General features: G+C 42.1%; 1 protein-coding gene across 2 annotated transcripts in view; it reads left to right on the top strand.

Moving 5' to 3' along the window:
* Positions 1-14,774, top strand: part of kctd3 (potassium channel tetramerization domain containing 3) — a 45,438-nt gene extending 30,664 nt beyond the window's left edge. The window contains exons 11-19 of one of the 2 annotated variants that reach the window (XM_026293074.1): positions 6,872-6,959; positions 7,317-7,433; positions 7,666-7,836; positions 9,131-9,286; positions 10,977-11,073; positions 11,288-11,523; positions 11,621-11,759; positions 11,910-12,032; positions 12,384-14,774. In XM_026293074.1, the coding sequence (XP_026148859.1) occupies positions 6,872-6,959; positions 7,317-7,433; positions 7,666-7,836; positions 9,131-9,286; positions 10,977-11,073; positions 11,288-11,523; positions 11,621-11,759; positions 11,910-12,032; positions 12,384-12,957 (1,701 nt within the window). In that variant the 3' untranslated portion in view covers positions 12,958-14,774. The remainder of the gene's footprint in view (positions 1-6,871; positions 6,960-7,316; positions 7,434-7,665; positions 7,837-9,130; positions 9,287-10,976; positions 11,074-11,287; positions 11,524-11,620; positions 11,760-11,909; positions 12,033-12,383) is intronic. The other variant, XM_026293075.1, reaches the window with a different exon arrangement.
* The last annotated feature ends 6,179 nt before the right edge of the window (positions 14,775-20,953 follow it).

Here is a 20,953-nt window from a genome sequence, read left to right on the forward strand (position 1 = left end):
TTGAACCTGAGGAAGAACTGTTGTCTGGCTGATTGAAAAACTCTGAGGCCCTTAAAAGGCTTGTTATGACCCTAAGTCAGTATATGTGTGTTGTGTGTTGTTGGCCCTCCCCTCCTCGTGTGTGTGTGTGTGACGGATGCTGGAGTGGGTGTGGACTCGAGGACCGTGGATTGGACTTCCGGGATTGGTCCAACACTTCCCAGAAGGAAGATAAGAAGCCCACGGACTGCTGCTCAGGAGAGCTATTCTCCCACCTTTGCAACTTCCAAAGCTATTTGATAAAGACTTCGTTTTCGTAATGAATTAGTTAGAGATTAGGTTTTTGTTTCGATTTTGTAGGTTTTGTATTGATAGTATTTTTGTTGTTTAGATTAGAGATACTTAGATATTTAGGCCACGTTTGTGTTTTGTTTTCTCCTGTTTGTTTTAGGAGTTTCCAGGCTAGCGACCTGTGATTTTGTGTTGTTTCTTTTGATTGATATCGTAAGGCTATATTTAGCATTTTTGTTATTTGATCTTTTGTTTGTGTAAAATCTTAGGGCTCACGGAACGTTTTTGTTTGAGTAGGTCTATCTTTAGCGTTTGTGTTCGTTTTCCATTGTTCGTGTAACATTGTAGGGCTCACGGAGCGTTTTGTTTATTTTGAACATTCTGTATTGCATTCTGTGTTTCGACAGAATAAAAATTCTTGTTAATTGTAGTTCGTATCGTTCGTGTTTGTTGAGAGTGGAAGAGGTTTGGAGGAAAACTCAACTTCGTGTTACGCTCCGGTTAACCCCTAGGCTGGGGCATAACATAGAATTGGGAGCTCGTCCGCTTTTTTTTTCTCGTGTTTGTCCTCCGTCCTTTGCCGGATTCGTCAGCGAAATACGTGAGTGTTAACTCTTTGGTCTGTTTCGCAGTTTTTTCTTTTGTGGTGGTGGCCATGGAATTCAAATTGGAGGATTTCACTATGGATCCAACGTTAGATAAGTTGGATAGGTGCTGCAAGGCCGATTTGGTGTTAATCGCTAACTTTTTTGACGTACATGTACCGTTAAATTCAAAGAAAGAGGAGATTAAACAACTCCTCATAGCAAAGCTGACGGAAAGAGGGTCAGTCGGAGGGGCCAACTCCCACAGATGGAGTCGGGCCGGGTGATTTGGCGGGTATTCCGACCCCAACTAAGGACCTCCCAGTCCAAACTGGACGAACAACTGAGGAGTTGGAACTCACTCTGAGGATACGGGAGGTGGAATTACGAAACAAGCAGTTGGAGGTGGAAGCCATGCACCTAAAGGTAAGGGTTCTGGAGTTGGAGCAGGGAGCTGCTATTGCTACCAGTCCCTCCTTTCAGTCACCTGTTTTAATATGTTTAAAAAACACTGAAAAAAGCACAAATGTCAGGACATGTCAAAATTTGTCCAGGCCCCAAAACCCCCTCAGACCCCAGAGGGTTAAACATATTAATGTCTAAAGTCTGATAACACTGTAATCAGCACAAAATTGGCTACAATAATATGTGAGCAGCAAGTTTATACATGGTGTTTTTGAGAAAAAAGTGTTTATGCATGGTTAGTGAAAAACTACAATTTTTTACTCACTGAAATAAGACCATAAAACACAAACAGAACATTGGTTCACAAGACTTTGGAGACCTGCATGTTGTAGGCTGAAGTGTTTACTTCAGAGTGCTGTGAATGTCATCTTGTTCACACATTCACAGTAAACAATACACTGATTTAAATTTTCTAAGACACTTTTTGTCCAGAAAGGCCATATGCAAGAGGGTGTGTCTGAGGATGAATAGTCATGTGATTTACCTGAGAACACAAAAGACGCAGTGAACGTCCAGACAAAGCCGCGCATAATGAGCCTTTCAGTCAGTGTAGATGGGACGGATTAGTGCAGCACAATACAACACAATGAGGAGCAAACGATCCTCCTTTGAGTTAAAATCAGTGTTTTTACTCTGAGGACAAGCTAAACTATTTGTCTCTGTGTGGAATGTAAGGAGCGCCGCTTCACGTGCGTAACGCGCCATCATCCAAACGCGCCAAAAAAGTGAGTAAATTCTATGATGAAGTTTGATATTTTGTGTCATTTCTCGGGGGCGTGCACATATTTACCTGGTTCACCTGAGATTATTTACATGTGAACAGTGGACAGTGTACAAGGCGGGACCGCATTACCTGTAATGAGGTGAGACAGGAAAAAACGGACTTCTCCTTACGTTCATACGGATTAAAAAAAAAAGTTTTTGACTTGAATTGTTTCACTCAAAAGAAAACATTTCAAGCTTTCTAGCCATAGAAAGCTGAGATTCTGGTTGTTTTATTTACGCGTCTGTGAAGAGAAATGGCAGAGACAGAAAAGTCCGAGAGCGCACCCTGTCGGCTTTCTTTATTTAAAAAAAGCACAAGGTTTTGTTGTTATTATGATGGTATACCACTAAAACTAGACCCTTTACAGATTTGAATGATATACTTCTTTTATCTGTACGATCAGAATTGACGGAGTAATTTAAGTTTGTTTCGGCCTTATCAGAAAAAGATGCGTCAAAACGCGCCGGCGCGTGCGTCGACCCCAGAGGGTTAAGCAGTCTTCTGGGCCAGCTGCCTTCCCACGGCACAGTCTTTGTAGCTGTAGCCTCATCCCTACTACTGTGACAGATGGTGGAGCAGGTGAGAGAGGGCATAGCTGCAGTGGTGGAGATGCACACGGGTTAATAACAAGGAGCAGAAGAAGATGGAGGAGGAGACATTGAGGAAGAATGAGTCGGTATGGCTGGACAGGCTCCTACATTTGCAGTGTCAACCTGTTGAAAAACGAGTATGGCCATGCTATCGGTGGTGAGTGAAGAACAGATGCGGTTTATGTTACGAAGATGGGAGTAGGCCGACCGGGTAGTGGTATTGATATGCTGAGTGAAGGAGAGAGTACCGTCTAGGATGACACCCAGGCTTTTAACTTGGGGGGAGGGGAGGACAGTATTGTTGTCAATTTGAATGGAGAAGGTGCTGGTTTTAGAAAGGGTGGATCTGGTGCCCACAAGGAGAATTTCAGTTTTATTGGGGTTGAGTTTCAAAAAGTTATGGGTGAACCAGGATTTGATATTATGTAAGCAGGTAAGGGGGGGGGGGGGGGGGGGGGTAGAAGATGGAGCAGCAGAGAGGTAGAGCTGGGTGTCGTCTGCATAAAAATGAAAATTGATGTTATGTTGCCTAAAGATATTACCGAGAGGAAGGAGATAATTAATATAGAGGAGGGGCCCCAGGACAGAGCCCTGAGGCACGCCGCAACTGACAGTAGAGGGAAGTTCTGGAGAAGGACGGACTGGGTGCGGTCAGAGAGGTAGGAGGTGAACCATGCGAGGACCGAGCCGGCTATGTCAATGGAAGCAAGGCGATGGAGGAGAATATTGCGTGAGATGGTGTCAAAAGCTGCAGTTAGGTCAAGGAGGATGAGGATGGAGACAAGGCCAGAGTCTGTGGCTACTAGGAGGTTGGTGATTTTGACCAGGGCAGTTTCAGTGCTGTGAAGTTGGTGGAAACCAGAGTGAAAGTGTTCGTATAGGCTATTGGCGGAAAGGTGGGTATGAACCTGGTGGTGAACAACTTTTTCGAGAATTTTGGAGAGGAACGGGAGATTGGAGATAGGGCGGAAGTTGTTAAGGTCGGCAGGATCGAGACCAGGTTTTTTTAGAATTGGTGTGATGATGGCTGTCTTGAGTGATGGGGGTACGATTCCAGAATTGAGGGAAGTGTGAATAATATGGGTAAGATGAGGAAGGAGAGAGGGGAGACGGAGCTTGACGAGGTTGGTTGGTAGGGGTTCAAGTTTGCAGGTTGAGGGTTTGGATTTGAGGATCAGGGAAGAGATAACTGAGGTGGGTGGAATGATAAAACTCGAAAGCAGGGAGGATACTGATAGACAGGGTAGGGTACAGTGGAGACAGTTCGCAGTATCACAGATGGGGGGAAATTGCTGGTGTATATTTTCGATTTTTGATGAGAAAAAAATTCAGGAAGTTATTGCACAAGGTGGTGGAGAGTGAGGGGAAGAGAGGAGTATTGGGAGGGCCCAATAAATTTTTGACAGTGGAGAAGAGGAAACACGTGGAGCCAGAGGCAGATACAATGAGTGAGTCATAGAAGTCACATTTTGTTTGAGTAATGGTTTGCTTGTACTTCAGTATGTGGTTTAGGTATAAGTCCTTGTGGGTGGATGAACTGGTTCTTTTGAAGAGACGTTTAAGGCGACGGGCTTGGGTTTTGAGGAGGCGGAGTTCGGGTGTGTACCATGGAGCAGAGTGCGTAAAGGAGACAGATCTAGTTTTGAGTGGGGCGTAGGTGTCGAGTAGATTACGTAGCTCACGGTTGAAATTGGATAACATGTTGGAGAGGGACGGTGTATAATTAGTACATGAAAGGTTATTGAGAGCAGCAGTGAAGGAGGGGAGGTCGACGATCTTTAAGTTACGGAAGGTGATGGTGCAGGAGAGGTGGGTTTTGAAGAGAGGTAGTTTGGAGTTACAGCAGACTAGTTTGTGGTCAGAGAAGAAGGTGTCGAGGGTAGAACATGACTGAGCTGTGACGCCAGAGCAGCAGACTAAGTCGAGGGTGTGGCCTAGAGAATGTGTTGGGGAGGTGATGTATTGTTGGAGCCCAAAGCTGTCCAGACAGGAAATGAAGTCTTTTGTTGTGGTGTTGTTGGGATTGTCGAAGTGAATGTTAAAATCACCAAGAAGAATTATGTTGGTTGACAGAGAGATGAGGATAGCTAAGAGGTCAGACAGTTTGTCCAGGAAGGTCGGGTTAGGTTTAGGTGGGCGGTAGATAGTGGCCAAGAAGGTTGGTGTGTGACCGTGAATACGTGCTATGAGAGCTTTGAAAGGACTGGAAGGTGACAGTGGAGTGGATGGATATTTTGTATTTAAGGTTGAACAGTATGGCGAGGCCGCCACCGCGTCCCGAGAGGTGTGGATGGGTGAGATATGTGAAACCAGGAGGAATAGATTGATTAAGTTCAGTGAAGTCGTTGGGCTGCTGCCAGGTTTCGGTTAAGCACAGGATGTCGAGATTATGTTTAAGAATAATGTCAATGATGAGGGATGCTTTTTGAGAGAGGGAGCGAACGTTAAGTAGCCCAAAATGAGTGTTATGGAAAGGTGTAGAGTCCATGTATCTGGGGATGTTAGCTAGCACAGAGTGGCTGATTTCCTCGACTGAGGTCGGGAGGATGACCAGATGGAGGGGATTGGTTGTATGGAGTCAGGTAGTCAGGCATGTGGGACAGAATGGACAGGTTGTCCAGTGTTAGCGTGCGGGGTACAGTGAACTGCATGTTGAATGTTGGTGGAAAGTATATGGGAGCCCTGGCGGTTAGGATGCAGACCATCTCCTGCAAAGAAGGCAGGTCAGTTCCAGAAGAGGTTGAAGTTGTCGATGAATTGGAGATTGTAGGACAGGGAGACAGACTTGAGCCAGGTGTTGAGACTGAGGATTCTACTGAAGCGGCCAGAGCCTCTTCCAAGCGTGGGGATGGGACCAGACATGAATAGTCTTACCACAGTTGCTTAGGAGGTGGAGGAGAGAGAGAAAATCCTTTTTAGTCAGTTCAGACGGGTGGAGTGACGTATCACATGTTCCAATATGAACAATCACTCTAATGATGGAAGACGGAAGTGTTGGCAGTAATCCAGGAAGCATGGCCAAGATGTCTGAGGCCATAGCTCCAGGGAGACAGTGAGTAGTGGCGTTGAAAAAACGTACATTCCTTATAATTGAGTCTCCGATGATTAACGTGGTTGGGGGGAAAAGGGTGCGTGGAGAAGACGCCAGTAGTTGGCCGTTTGAGTCGTGATGTCATGCTGGCTGGCGGGGCGGTGACATCGGGTGCTGAGGTGGAAGATGGAGGCGGCAGTTCGGTTGGTCCGTAGCTAGGGAGCCCATGAGTGTGCCTGAGCACGAAGGATCCTACGGCACACTGATGTAGTAGCTGAGCGGGATGGAGATTGTTTTCTGCCGGGGCAACAGGCTCCGCGAGGAGCACTTGGACTATGGCGGGGGCGGCGGGTGTCGTCAGAGGGGAGCAAGAGCAGGTGACGGCGCTGAACGTCATCGGCGGGTGACGGGGGTTGTTGGGATACCGGAGCACGTGATTAGCGGATGAGACAGTATGTAGGTCCGAAGTGGCAGAGGACAAAGGTGCAAATCGATTGGAGAGGTCTAGGGAGGGATGCGGAGACCCGTGGTGATGTCTTTTCTGCCCACGGACCGCAACCTCGGTCCAGGAGGACCGAAGACATGGTGTAGAAGAGGAGGAGGGTCGTGGACAGGTTGACGGGTCCCATGGGGCAGTGTCCTGGAGAGTGAAGGTAAGTGTGGAGATCTTCCTCGATTGCTTGAGGGCAATGTCCCTGAAGCTAGTGAGTATGGAGTCTTTCTGTTAGATATCGTGAGAGAGGCGGCGTATTTCTTGCTTTAATTTGGTGATTTCATTGTTTGCTAGACGGAGTAGTAGATTGGCATTGTCCGAGTTGGTATTGTCAGGTAGTGTTGGCATTGTTGTTGTTGTTCTTGGTGTTGGTGGCGTTGTAAGTGCCTCGCTGGTTGTGTCGGTCGCCATCTTGTCGGTCGCCATCTTGTCGGTCGTATTGCTATCTTATATAGGGTGATATACTCCAGATTGTGTAGATTCTTCTCCCCACAGTAATATCGATAAGTGATTAAAGGAAACAGAACAGTCGATATCAAATATATGTCAAAAAATAGTGAGAATTTCAGAAGCTATAAGGCTTTGAATAGTGAATAGTTATCCAACAAGACCTTTTAATGAAAATTTTCTTGTGTATTCAACTTTCATATGCATCCACATTTTTGTGGATAGGTTCAAGATGTGGTTCCCATCACCAGCTGTGACACTGCAGGTTCCTTTCTACTACTTGGCTGCAACAATGGCTCCATCTACTACATAGGTATGCACATGTGGACACATATATACGCAGCTATCATCTGCCTGTCCCTTAGTTTATTGGACATTTTTAAAATAAAATACAATTGAAATCTCTATTTCAAAAAAGGATACAGGTATAGCAATGCCTGCCTTTTCTTATGTTTAAATGTATTATGTAAAAAATTTGCATCATTAAGGGTTATTACAAAAGCACTGATTTTTTTTTTTCGCCAAAAGTTATTTTTATCTGACGGATTCTGATTTCATTTCATTTCATTTCATTTCATTTCAAGTAGACTGGATACTAAGTCTGTGTTTCTTAAAATGTGATAAACCTTCAACCTAAACACATTAATATTGGACTCTTATTTGTTTTCAGACATGCAAAAATTTCCACTGAGGATGAAGGATAATGATCTTCTGGTAACGGAGCTTTATCATGACCCTTCAAATGATGCTATCACTGCACTATCTGTCTACCTCACACCTAAAACCAGTAAGTACATTATTGTTTCATCCAATTGTTGTTTCCCTTTGAAGATTAATTTTAGCTACTGTATTCTTCCATATATCTGCCATATCTTCTTTTGCTCCTTCTGCGCTCCTCTTGTTTGCCTCCCTCTCCTTGGTTATTCACAGAAAAGACTGTTCTGGATGTAAAATAGTTTGTATGGTTTGTCTGTATCTATTGGTTTTTTGACCATCTTTTCCTCCCTCTCTACTCTCAGGTGTGAGTGGGAACTGGATAGAGATAGCATATGGGACTAGCAGCGGTGCAGTCAGGGTGATTGTGCAACACCCAGAGACAGTGGGATCAGGCCCTCAGCTCTTTCAGACATTCACTGTCCACAGGAGCCCAGTAACAAAGATTATGTTGTCTGAAAAACATCTGGTATCAGGTGAGGAAGGTGTAACAGATAGCATGTTTAGACAGCCTCCCTGCTGACTGAGGGATTGTGGACATGATTCAGTTCAATTCAATTCAATTTTACTTATATAGCACCAAAACGCAATAGCATAATCTAAAGGCAATTTACATAGAAACCCAACAAATCCGTTATGAGCAGCACTTGGTGATAATGCAGAGGAAAAACTCCCTTTAACAGAAGTGACCTCCAGCAGAACTTGGCTCAGTTTGGGTGGCCATCTGCCTCAACCGGTTGGGGTGAGTGGAAAGAGGAGAGAGAAAAGAAAAACAACAAATAAATAACAAATAAATAATGTGCAGGTTGGTGGGGCCAGTAACTGCACATCAGCAATATACAGCTCCAGGACCAGAGATACCTGCAGAAGGTACATGAGGGCCAGGCAGGTTTGGACAGTTTTTTTCCGTTAGTAAATAAAATCATAATTTAAAACTGAATTTTGTATTTACTCGGGTTACCTTTGTTTAATATTAAAAATAGTTTGATGACTCATCTAAGTGTGTGCAAAAAATATAAAATCAAGACGAGGGCAAATACTTTTTGACAGCACTGTACATGAAAGTTAAAGTCTCCCACTATAATGACTTTATCTGAACTAAGCACTAGATCACATACGAAGTCTGGAAATTCAGTGGTAAGCCACAGGTGGACGGTACACAAGTACAACTGGTTTTTGTATTTTCCAGTTTGGGTGTGAGAGGCTAAGAGTGAGGCTCTCAAATTAGTTATAATTGTTCATAGGGTGAGAGGTTAATAATAAGTTTGAATGGAGGATTGCAGCTGATCCTCCATCTCGGCCTGTGCTTTGAGGCATATGACAATTTTTATGAGGGGTGAGGGGGGTTGACATGGGGATGCTGCCCCTCTCTACTTTCCTCAGAAAGTTGCCCAATTGATGAGAAGCAGAGAATTGTACAGCACAAGCACAGATTCATAATGCTAGATTCAGTTCAATTCTATTTACTTGTATAGCGTCAAATCACAATGCAATCATTTCAAGGCACTTTACAAAGACCCAACAAATCCCTTATGAGCAGCACTTAGCAACTTTAAAGAGGAAAAACTCCCCTTAACAGAGGAAACCTCCACCAGAACCACCACAACCAGTTGGGGTGAGTGGCTAGAGGAGAGAGAAAAGAACAACAATAAACAACAAATAAATTGCTGCACATCAGCAGTATGCAGCTCTAAACTGCTCAGCTTTTACTCAGGTTGTGTTCTCTGTTACCCATCTGATTGTACATATTTGTATTTTTCTTTCTGTTAGTGTGTGCGGACAACAACCACGTTCGGACATGGACGGTGACACGGTTCAGAGGGATGATCTCCACCCAGCCAGGGTCCACTCCTTTGGCTTCCTTCAAAATATTGTCACTGGAGGAGACCGAGAGCCATGGGAGCTACTGCTCTGGGAATGATATAGGTGTGATAAACAAGAAAGGAATTTTAACAAGAATAGAACAAGGCATGATGGATTAACGTGAGGGAATAATCAATGCATTTATAAAGAGAAGGAGAGGGCTTGCATGATACTGTCCTTGGAACAGAGCTACAGGTTTAGGATGGACATTTACAGTGGGTACGGAAAGTATTCAGACCCCTTTAAATTTTTCACTCTTTATGTCATTGCAGCCTTTTGCCAAAATCAAAAAAGTTCATTTTATTTCTCATTAATGTACACTCAGCACCCCATCTTGACAGAAAAAAACAGAAATGTAGAAATTTTTGCAAATTTATTAAAAAAGAAAAACTGAAATATCACATGGTCATAAGTATTCAGACCCTGTGCTCAGTATTGCGTAGAAGCACCCTTTTGAGCTAGTACAGCCATGAGTCTTCTTGGGAATGATGCAACAAGTTTTTCACACCTGGATTTGGGGATCCTCTGCCATTCTTCCTTGCAGATCCTCTCCAGTTCTGTCAGGTTGGATGGTGAACGTTGGTGGACAGCCATTTTCAGGTCTCTCCAGAGATGCTCAATTGGGTTTAGGTCAGGGCTCTAGCTTGGCCAGTCAAGAACGGTCACAGAGTTGTTCCAAAGCCACTCCTTTGTTATTTTAGCTGTGTGCTTAGGGTCATTGTCCTGTTGAAAGGTGAACCTTCAGCCCAGTCTGAGGTATCACATACCACTTAGAATTAACGCCAAAAAGTTCAATCTTGGTCTCATCAGACCAGAGAATCTTATTTCTCATGGTCTGGGAGTCCTTCATGTATTTTTTGGCAAACTCTATGCGGGCTTTCATGTGTCTTGCACTGTAGAGATGTTTCCATCGGGCCACTCTGCCATAAAGCCCCGACTGGTGGAGGGCTGCAGTGATAGTTGACTTTGTGGAACTTTCTCCCATCTCCCTACTGCATCTCTGGAGCTCAGCCACAGTGATCTTTGGGTTCTTCTTTACCTCTCTCACCAAAGCTCTTCTCCCATGATTGCTCAGTTTGGCTAGACGGCCAGGTCTAGGAAGAGTTCTGGTCGTCCCAAACTTTTTCCATTTGAGGATTATGGAGGCCACTGTGCTGTTAGGAACCTTGAGTGCTGCAGAAATGATTTTGTAACCTTGGCCAGATCTGTGCCTTGCCACAATTCTGTTTCTGAGCTCCTTGGGCAGTTCCTTCGACCTCATGATTCTCATTTGCTCTGACATGCACTGTGAGCTGTAAGGTCTTATATAGACAGGTGTGTGCCTTTCCTAATCGAGTCCAATCAGTTTAATTAAACACAGCTGGACTCCAACGAAGGAGCAGAACCATCTCAAGGAGGATCAGAAGAAATGGACAGCATGTGAGTTAAATATGAGTGTCACTGCAAAGGGTCTGAATACTTATGACCATGTGATATTTCAGTTTTTCTTTTTTAATAAATTTGCAAAAATTTCTACATTTCTGTTTTTTTCTGTCAAGATGGGGTGCTGAGTGTACATTAATGAGAAATAAAATGAACTTTTTGGATTTTGGCAAATGGCTGCAATGACACAAAGAGTGAAAAATTTAAAGGGGTCTGAATACTTTCCGTACCCACTGTATAGTAAGGGAGCTGTTATCCTTGTTGTTACATTAGAGAGTAGATAGCAGTTATCAAAAATGCCAAGTTAAGTTGGAATGTTTTTTACTCCCAGGTCCATTTGGAGAGAGAGATGACCAGCAGGTTTTTATCCAGAAGGTCATCCCTATTACCAACAAACTGTTTGTGAGACTCTCATCAACTGGAAAAAGGTGTGACATCCTCCATCTTTCTCTTTCACCTCTCCTCCTTTAACTTTTATCTGACTTTGTCAGTTACAGTCACAGACTGGTAGAAGGGAGGGTAGGCATGATGCTTACTCTCAGTAAATCTCTTAAGTTCCCTTGATTCAGACCTGAGTCTTGAGTGAGGTTTTTGTATTTGCATACTATCTGTTATGGTGTGTGTGGTGTGCGTGTATGTCAGGATCTGTGAAGTGCAGTCAGTTGATGGGACCACCATTTCGTGCTTCATGGTACGGGAGTGTGAGGGTTCCAGTCGGATGGGGTCACGACCTCGGCGCTATCTGTTCACTGGTCATGGTAACGGCAGTATCCAAATGTGGGACCTGACTACTGCAATGGACACTGCTAACAAAGGAGAGGAGAAGAAAAAAGAGGGTGAGGAAGTAGAGCCAGGAGGAACACAGACAGAGACAAAAAGTGTGGGCAACATTTGTTTTTTGCATTGAGGGGCAACATGAAGAACATTTATCGTTTTATTCACTCACTTCAATCACTCATTGTATATGTTTGACAGATGTAGGTGGGCCAACAGAGGAAGAGCTGCTGCAGCTGTTAGACCAGTGTGACCTCAGTACCTCCCGCTGTGCTACACCTAATATTAGCCCTGCCCCCTCTGTACTGCACCATGTACGACTGCGAGAGTCCTCCTTAAGGTTAGAAGCAACAAGCTACCTTACCATTATGTGCTTAATCCTTTCTCTACAAATACATATATACACATGATAAGGACCTGTGTATCTTTTGGTTCTACTTCATGACTTAGAATTGTGATGAATTGTTTCCCTTTCCTTGATTTCTTTCAGTCTGCAGTTGCAAACCCAGGAGCCCATCCCTGAATGCCAGGCAACTTATGGAGCTGTACGACCATACAGGGAGAGCCCCCTGCTGGCCCGCGCTCGAAGAACAGAGTCCTTCCACAGCTACCGGTGACAGAATATTTGTCTCACTGTGCAGATTCATTAAAACCCCTGTTTACCCAAATTACTGAAATAATTTCTCACTGAATCTTGGTACCATGCCATATTTGTTTTGTTGGTTTTAGTAGAACATAAAGTGCAAAATAAGCTATATAAAATACAGAAAAGATAAGGTTACTAATGACACTGCGTAAGTTCATAGATAATAAAGAGTGGTTTACTGTATATTGAAGGTTTGAGATGTCTGTTTTCAAGTGTTTCATTGTAACTACCCCTTGCATTTACATGTTGTTTTTGTCTTTATTAGGTCTGGTTCTACATCAACTCATAACTACCCAATATTCATCTCTGTTTCCATAGAGACTTTCAGAATTTCAGCCTAAGTCGAGGTTTCCTGGACAGCCCAGGACAGACATCCACCCAGGGCCCTGGCCAGAATGCTGATGTTCGCCGTTCGCTCTGTGACTTTGGGCTTGAGGACAGCGAAAGGAGGGTCTCAGCTATGGAGCTCTGGGCTTGCCGATCTCTTGGCGCAAGCTCCAACACAAATGCTGGAGCTGCTGCTGGTGTTTTTGGGGCAAAGGCTGAAGGCAGTCAAGAAACTCCACAGCAACCACCAGACAGCCCAATTCTGGGGGGTGACGTGAGGCGAAAGGTACACCCACCAGAAGATGGGGAGAGTATTGGATCTGGGGGAGAAGGGGGGAAGGCAGAGGGAGGTGTGAGGAAGAGGGGAGTACTTGAAGGAGGCTTTCTAGGAAGGAAGAGGGCTCCCCCAGTTCCTCACCTCTCCTCCGTTCCCTCAGGATCTGAAGTTGGTGGCAGCGACTCATCCGCAAATGCTTCGCCCTCTCCAACAAAATTGTCCTCCGCCACATCACCACGGCACAGGAAACTGGGCATGGAGCCATCCAATCAGGATAGCAGCCTGTGAAAGCACAATATGCCGACAACCATTTGCAACCTAGTCAGTGGAATCATCTTGTACAGGTGTCCTTGTTTGTGGATGTAGAAGTTATTATTTTGGAGACAAGGGCTGAATAGAACCGCAAAACTACAGGCACTCCACTGTTTTTATAGAAATATGGTTCAGGACATTAATGGCAAATAGCCTTGTGTCTTCTTTTACCCCATACATACATAGTGTATGTCTCAGCTTTGCTCCCAAGGCTGAAAAACCTTCATTCAAAATGTGAACCTCTAAGTCAGTAGAACTGAAACATTATTTTTTTGACTACAAAATATGATATAAGTACTTAGAACATTTCAGTACTAGCAGGATCACATCTCCACTGGAGCAGAAATGCATTGCGATATTGATCATGTAAGGATTTCAACTTTTATCACACTTATAAAATCTGCTGGATGTAAATGTATAAAGCCAGTCGCATTTGAACTATGGCACTGAAAAATAACACTTAACACTGAAAACATCATCTTAAATGAAGAAATAAACATTGGCAAAAACATTTGTGCTGAAAAGGAAAGCATTAGCATTGAAAAAAGTGTTAATACTGAAAAATCACCCCATAAGTTTTTTAGATTACAGATTTTTTTTTCAATGACAATCTTCTGATTTTCAGTTGATGTCTGTTTTTTTTGTGTAATGCCAAAGTGTTTTATTTTTTTTGTTTCAGATTTCTGTCACTGTTTTTGTTTGGAGGGAAGGGCTGAGGGACGGGGCTACAAAGTGTGATTATTACATATTCAGCAGCATCTGCACAGCAAGGACAGGCATCTGGCTAAATACTTTGCAGTCAGAAAGTATTCAGAGCCCCTTCACTTTTTATATTTATAATTATATGCAGATCATGTAGTAACCAAGTCCGTTAGCCGTGCCTCTTAGAGCCCTGCCCTCCACACTGAAACAGTGACAGTGAAGTGAAACTGAAAAATAAAACTTTGGCATTGAAAAATTAACCTGGCCAGCCATACTAACTCTTTTTCTATTCTATACAAAGAAATAGTCTGAGATCTCATGGGTTTAAATCAAATTCCAGGGGGCAGAATAAACCAAACGGAGATATGATGCATGTTGTAGAGACGCTAGTGAATGACTGTTGTAGTTTTTGTTGTAAAAACATGAGAATACACGATGTTATCACCAGTTCTGTGCATATTTTTGAACAGAGCAAACAGCAAAAGCCAGTTGTAGAAGGATTTGCGGACTTGGGACTGCCATTGAGCAACGTCACAAACAAGTCAGTGCATATGCGCAAGGCTTGTTTAAATCTGGTTGGACGACTGGAGCATAAAGCCCGCCCCATTGCAGATAAACAGCTGTGATTAGCCCAGCTCATTTGAGGCCGGAGGAAAAGCTTCTCTATGGCAGGGTTTTTCAGACCCACATTCGTTCGCTAAGAAAGGGAGTGGACATGGCTGGTCAGGCTATTGAAAAACTGACTATGAAAATCAGTAGATTGTCATTGGAAAAAAAAAGAATAAAAATGAAAAAGGGTCAGATCAGGAACAAAACAGTCTGACAATATTTTCAGTATATTGTGTCACTGGGTTTTTTACTCAATCTAGACTTAAATATGTTATTCTGGTTAGAATCTTGGTAACTACTTGAATCCCAAAATGTTTGTACTTTGCTGCAGCCAGAGACACAACAGTTATTATTGTTAAAGCAATGACACTAAAAGCTAATAATCAGCAAGCAGTAAAGTCATTTTACAACTACAGCACGCTAGGTACAGTGGGTACGGAAAGTATTCAGACCCCTTTAAATTTTTCACTCTTTGTGTCATTGCAGCCGTTTGCCAAAATCAAAAAAGTTCATTTTATTTCTCATTAATGTACACTCAGCACCCCATCTTGACAGAAAAAAACAGAAATGTAGAAATTTTTGCAAATTTATTAAAAAAGGAAAAACTGAAATATCACATGGTCATAAGTATTCAGACCCTGTGCTCAGTATTGAGTAGAAGCACCCTTTTGAGCTAGTACAGCCATGAGTCTTCTTGGGAATGATGCAACAAGTTTTTCACACCTGGATTTGGGGATCCTCTGCCATTCTTCCTTGCAGATCCTCTCCAGTTCTGTCAGGTTGGATGGTGAACGTTGGTGGACAGCCATTTTCAGGTCTCTCCAGAGATGCTCAATTGGGTTTAGGTCAGGGATCTGGCTGGGCCAGTCAAGAACGGTCACAGAGTTGTTCCGAAGCCACTCCTTTGTCATTTTAGCTGTGTGCTTAGGGTCATTGTCCTGTTGAAAGGTGAACCTTCGGCCCAGTCTGAGGTCCTGAGCACTCTGGAAGAGGTTTTCTTCCAAGATATCTCTGTACTTGGCCGCATTCATCTTTCCTTCAATTGCAACCAGTCGTCCTGTCCCTGCAGCTGAAAAACACCCCCACAACATGATGCTCCCACCACCATGTTTCACTGTAGGGATTGTATTGGGCAGGTGATGAGCAGTGCCTGGTTTTCTCCACACATACCGCTTACAATTACCGGCAAAAAGTTCAATCTTGGTCTCATCAGACCAGAGAATCTTATTTCCAATAGTCTGGGAGTCCTTCATGTGTCTTTTGGCAAACTCTATGCAGGCTTTCATGTGTCTTGCACTGAGGAGAGGCTTCCGTCGGGCCACTCTGCCAATAAAGCCCCGACTGGTGGAGGGCTGCAGTGATAGTTGACTTTGTGGAACTTTCTCCCATCTCCCTACTGCATCTCTGGAGCTCAGCCACAGTGATCTTTGGGTTCTTCTTTACCTCTCTCACCAAGGCTCTTCTCCCATGATTGCTCAGTTTGGCTAGACGGCCAGGTCTAGGAAGAGTTCTGGTCGTCCCAAACTTTTTCCATTTGAGGATTATGGAGGCCACTGTGCTGTTAGGAACCTTGAGTGCTGCAGAAATGATTTTGTAACCTTGGCCAGATCTGTGCCTTGCCACAATTCTGTCTCTGAGCTCCTTGGGCAGTTCCTTCGACCTCATGATTCTCATTTGCTCTGACATGCACTGTGAGCTGTAAGGTCTTATGTAGACAGGTGTGTGCCTTTCCTAATCGAGTCCAATCAGTTTAATTAAACACAGCTGGACTCCAATGAAGGAGCAGAACCATCTCAAGGAGGATCAGAAGAAATGGACAGCATGTGAGTTAAATATGAGTGTCACTGCAAAGGGTCTGAATACTTATGACCATGTGATATTTCAGTTTTTCTTTTTTAATAAATTTGCAAAAATTTCTACATTTCTGTTTTTTTCTGTCAAGATGGGGTGCTGAGTGTACATTAATGAGAAATAAAATGAACTTTTTGGATTTTGGCAAATGGCTGCAATGACACAAAGAGTGAAAAATTTAAAGGGGTCTGAATACTTTCCGTACCCACTGTATATCATATAGCTCAGTGGCAACTGTGCATAGTGAGATGTGTTACGAATGGATTGAGTGCCTGCTTTTCAATGCAGCTGCTTATTAAAAGTTCTACTTCTTTAGTTACACATCAATTTTATTATTACTTTATGGCAATGGGAGCATAACATTCTCCAATGGCAAAAAAATTTAACTGCTCTATGGGACATGTGACCTGCAATGTGTAGACCTTTTTCACAGCAGCCATGTAGCTCACCCCTGGTAGACAGTAGGGCTCTTTTTGGAGATTTATCCATTAATAATTAATGATATGATCCTCATGATCAGTGATACATGATCAACTTTATTTACATTTTTACAGCAACAAAATTTGTTTCAGTGCTTTGTGAGATACATAAGACCTTTTCCTTTAATCACACAAATCATTCTCTACACATTTTATTGCTGTTTTGATAGAAAAAGCTCACATATGTGCTTATAGTAAGAATTCTTCTTTCAAAGTCTATTTTCTCATAGCAGTAGCTATGCAAGATCTAATTACCATTATTATTATTATTATTATTATTATTGTTATTAATAAAATCATTATTATTTATAACAGGATTCAGTTTTTTACCCAGTCACAATATAACACTTAATACAAGGACCTACACTACATCACTTTACTCTCTGAAACAAGTTTTAATGTATCTTGACTTGATTTGGTTGACTTTCAGTGCCTTATTTAATGCTGAGTGTTGACGGCCTGTTTGTTTTAACTGGATTCTGACCAAAGGCTTGTGAAGACAGAGCTCAGTGTGGAGCCACATACTGACTTGTCCATTGTAGCTTTGGCTAGATTATGACAGATTCACATTTTATTACTGTTTACGACAGGTCATTGATGAGCAATCGAGAAATGTTAGGCGTTAGATGTTAAATAGTATGCATTACTAATGTAAATTGTAATTCTGAAGTGGATTAAGTGGAAAGTGCATCTCTTTGTACCAACACCTGCAGAAGTCTCACAATGCACCTTGGTTATATAGTAAGTACTTGGCCTAAAAGGATTGGACAGCTGACAGTAAAATGATATTAATATTTTTATGAGTACATACTGCTTGTTTACAGTTTGAACATATTGGAAGCCCTGTATAGGTTTCACTTGCAGTTTGTTTGGGATACATTGGGGGAAAAAGGCAATTTATTGCTCTATGGTACATTGTTATTAGTTATAGGGACAACATACTGTAAAAAATGGTGTGGCAGTAAAAAAAACTGCACTGAAATGTTCATTATTTCCCATATCAATCGATACATAACCTTTTAGTAGTGTTTAGCACATTGCTTATCATTTCAAAATAAAACTAACCACAGTCACTGTCCAAAGATGTAAATTTTGATACACTAATCAACTATATAAAAGTAGACATACAGTACATATTCACAAAATCCTCGTATGGATATGTTATGTGTGTGATTGTATAGTGATACTTACATTGTTGTTCATTATTGTTAATCATATACATATGTTAACAATATCATGCTCTTGGACCTAACTGCATTTGCACTATGAAGACTAATATTAAAGTAAATTGTTAGTGTTTATTTTTTATAAAATATAAAGTTTAAAGTGTATTTCAGCACCTACCTGTATCTCTTTTGTGTCCTTATCTGCCATTCTCCAAATCCTCCCTATTTTTAAATTATATTACAGCCAGATGTTTGTGAGCTCAAAGAAACATATATCAGTTGGTTTAAAATGCATCGTTGTACATCATCATTTGACAGTGTATATGTTGCAAAATGCTCATTGTAGAGATCATATATAATGAATAATGTTCAATTCAACTACGAAGTATTTACCTTTTTGAACGCATTGTATAGAACAGTATGACATTGTTCACTCCAGTTTTCAGGCAACTATTAAAAGTAATGGCAAGTAAATTTTGAGGCTCTAAGACAGATTGAACTTAATGACAAGATAATGATGAATTCAAGAATTTGTTAGTGTGTAATAATTTTAGTAGTTAAAGCAGTTTCAATGTTATTTGCAGTTTCATATGCAGAACTCAACTGACTGAGAAAAATAAAAAGCTGAAAGAGGTGATGCCTGTCATTGTAGAGTCAATAACTTGACAAAGTGCACAATTTTTGTTTTGTTTGAGTGCCACCAGGGTATGTATGTGTGTTTCCCCAGCACTTTAATTTCACTAACCTACCCGTTCAGACAGCCTGCTCTCTGAGACGCTGTCTGTCGTCATTGTGATTTATGAGTTTAATAAAATCCTCTGTGTGTGTGTGTGTGTGTGTGTGTATTTGTGTGTAGCTCAGGGCCATACTGTCCCTTACAATCACTCCACAAGCTCTCTTTTCACAAGCTCTCCCTCTCTCCCTAACTGACAATAGCTGTGAATGTGGCTGTGAATGTTTCAGAAGTGCCCTTGTCAGAGATTGGTGTCCTTGAGCAAGGACATGGTTGTTACTGCCAGTTTGGTAATTTCAAACTTGCCTTGATGTCCCCTTAAGGGACAGAGGAGCAGAACTAAATTACTGCTGCATAGTTCTGATGGAGTTACCGGCCACATACACCAACCTTTTTGGTGTATATGACTGTGTGGTTATGAAGTCTCATCATCTGATAACAAGTCTGTGTTTTAATAACTCAGCAGAATGTAGATCCATTTAATGGCATTTAATCTTAAATTTGACCACCATAAACAGTCTAAATACTCTTTGCAAAGAATATCTAGTAGTGTTCAACCATGTATTAATAGTGTTTCAGGACCTAAGGCACCATTTTCTTCTAATTTGTAAAATCAAAAAGTAGTCTGTTAAATATGTCAGTTGTGTTCTCGACACCTCTACACACACACACACTCACAAAGTGAGGACCAGGAAAATGTCTTTACTTTTGGTACTCGCCATACAAGTACACACACACACACACACACACACACACACAATCATTCAATTTTATGCAAACACTTTGCTTCCATGATTGTATTTCTACAGGTTTACAGTATGTTTTTAAAAACTTAAGTTTAAAATATTACCGTCATCATGGAACAAATACTAGTGGAGTTTGGTGTCTGTAATAGGGCTGGGCAGATTGATCCTAATATCGATAATATTGATACCAACATTGGTATTGATATCGGATCAATACTAGCCTGCCAAGATCGATACTTTAGTTTTAGTTTTTGTAATCTACGCTAAAGTATTGCTCATTTCATGAAAAAGTGGACGTCGCCTCTCCTTTCACATCTTAAGCACACTTTGCTCCTCCCCTGCTCTGCTGTGTTTAGTTGTCCTGTCATCACGTGACTCAGTGGCGCCAAGCACGCAAGCACTTTTGACTGCTGTGAATGAGAAGCGTCATGTGGATCAGTAAATGAAAACATTGCAAACTGCACTGTTTATAGAAAGTCTATCCGCTACTGTGGCAACACCACCAACTTACACAAAAAACACATAAAACAACACGAAAAAGAGAATGCAGAGCTCCAAAAGTAATGGAGAGAGGAGGAGGCAAATCCTTCAGACAGACCCCCAGCAGTGCCAGCATTGAGACAGAGGTCACTAGCTGAGTCTTTTCAGAGAGACAATGAATATCCAGGTAGCTTCAGTGGTGAAATTTTTAATTTTTTAATTTTAGTTACATAGGAGATTCAGCATTAGCTAATGTTAATTTGTAAAAAAGAGTAATTGGTCATTATAGTTGTTACTTTAATGAGCAGACATTAAATATACACTATATTTAGCACACTCAATTCATTCATTCAAACGTGGAAAAATCTCGATGGTGCAAACAGTGCTGTACTTACAACAGGCATGTGGACATCAAGAGCCACAGAGGCTTATTTAACTGTCTCATGCCATATTATTGATGAGAACTGGCCAATGGAAGCCTAAGTCCTAGAAACCTGTAGTTTTTCAGGACAACACAGCACTGAGAACATTTGTGCACAATTAAAAAGAGTCACCAATGAACGGGGCATCACAGACAAAGTTCAGGCTCTAATAACAGACAATGGTGCCGTTATGGTTGCACACATATCCATGTTTTGCGCACACACTAAATTTGGTAGTAAAAGACTCCATTAAAGCTCTCCCTGATCTTCTTGACATCCAGAAAAGATGCAGTGCTATTGTAGCTTTCTTTCACCACAGCACAAGAGCAGCAGAGAGGCTTAAAGAAGTTCAAAAACAACTGAAGTCTCCAGAACACAAACTGATACAATCAGTTGAAACAAGGTGGATCTCTGTGTTTATGTGTTCGAAAGACTATTTGAGCAGAAGGAAGCTGTTACCACAGTCCTTTGTCTTATTGGAAAGACCTCACTGTGTTTAAGTGAGGAAGACTGGTCAATGATCAGTCTGTCCATTGAGGCCTGAGACCATATGAGAAAGTAACACGAGAGATATCAACTGAAAAACATGTTTCAGTTTCAAAAGTGATTCCCCTGGTGTCACTTCTTCTGAGGTCAACTGCAACAAATCAGTGCCAATGTAGAAAGCTAGCTGCTGAGCTGTCAGCACAATTCCAATGTTGTTTCAGAGGTATTGAAACCATTTATAGTCTTGCCGTCAGTACCTGCCTGGACATAAGATTTTAAAAACTTGGGTTCCACGTCA

The sequence above is a fragment of the Mastacembelus armatus genome, chromosome 3, assembly GCF_900324485.2.
Source record: "Mastacembelus armatus chromosome 3, fMasArm1.2, whole genome shotgun sequence".
Classification (NCBI taxonomy): domain Eukaryota; kingdom Metazoa; phylum Chordata; class Actinopteri; order Synbranchiformes; family Mastacembelidae; genus Mastacembelus; species Mastacembelus armatus.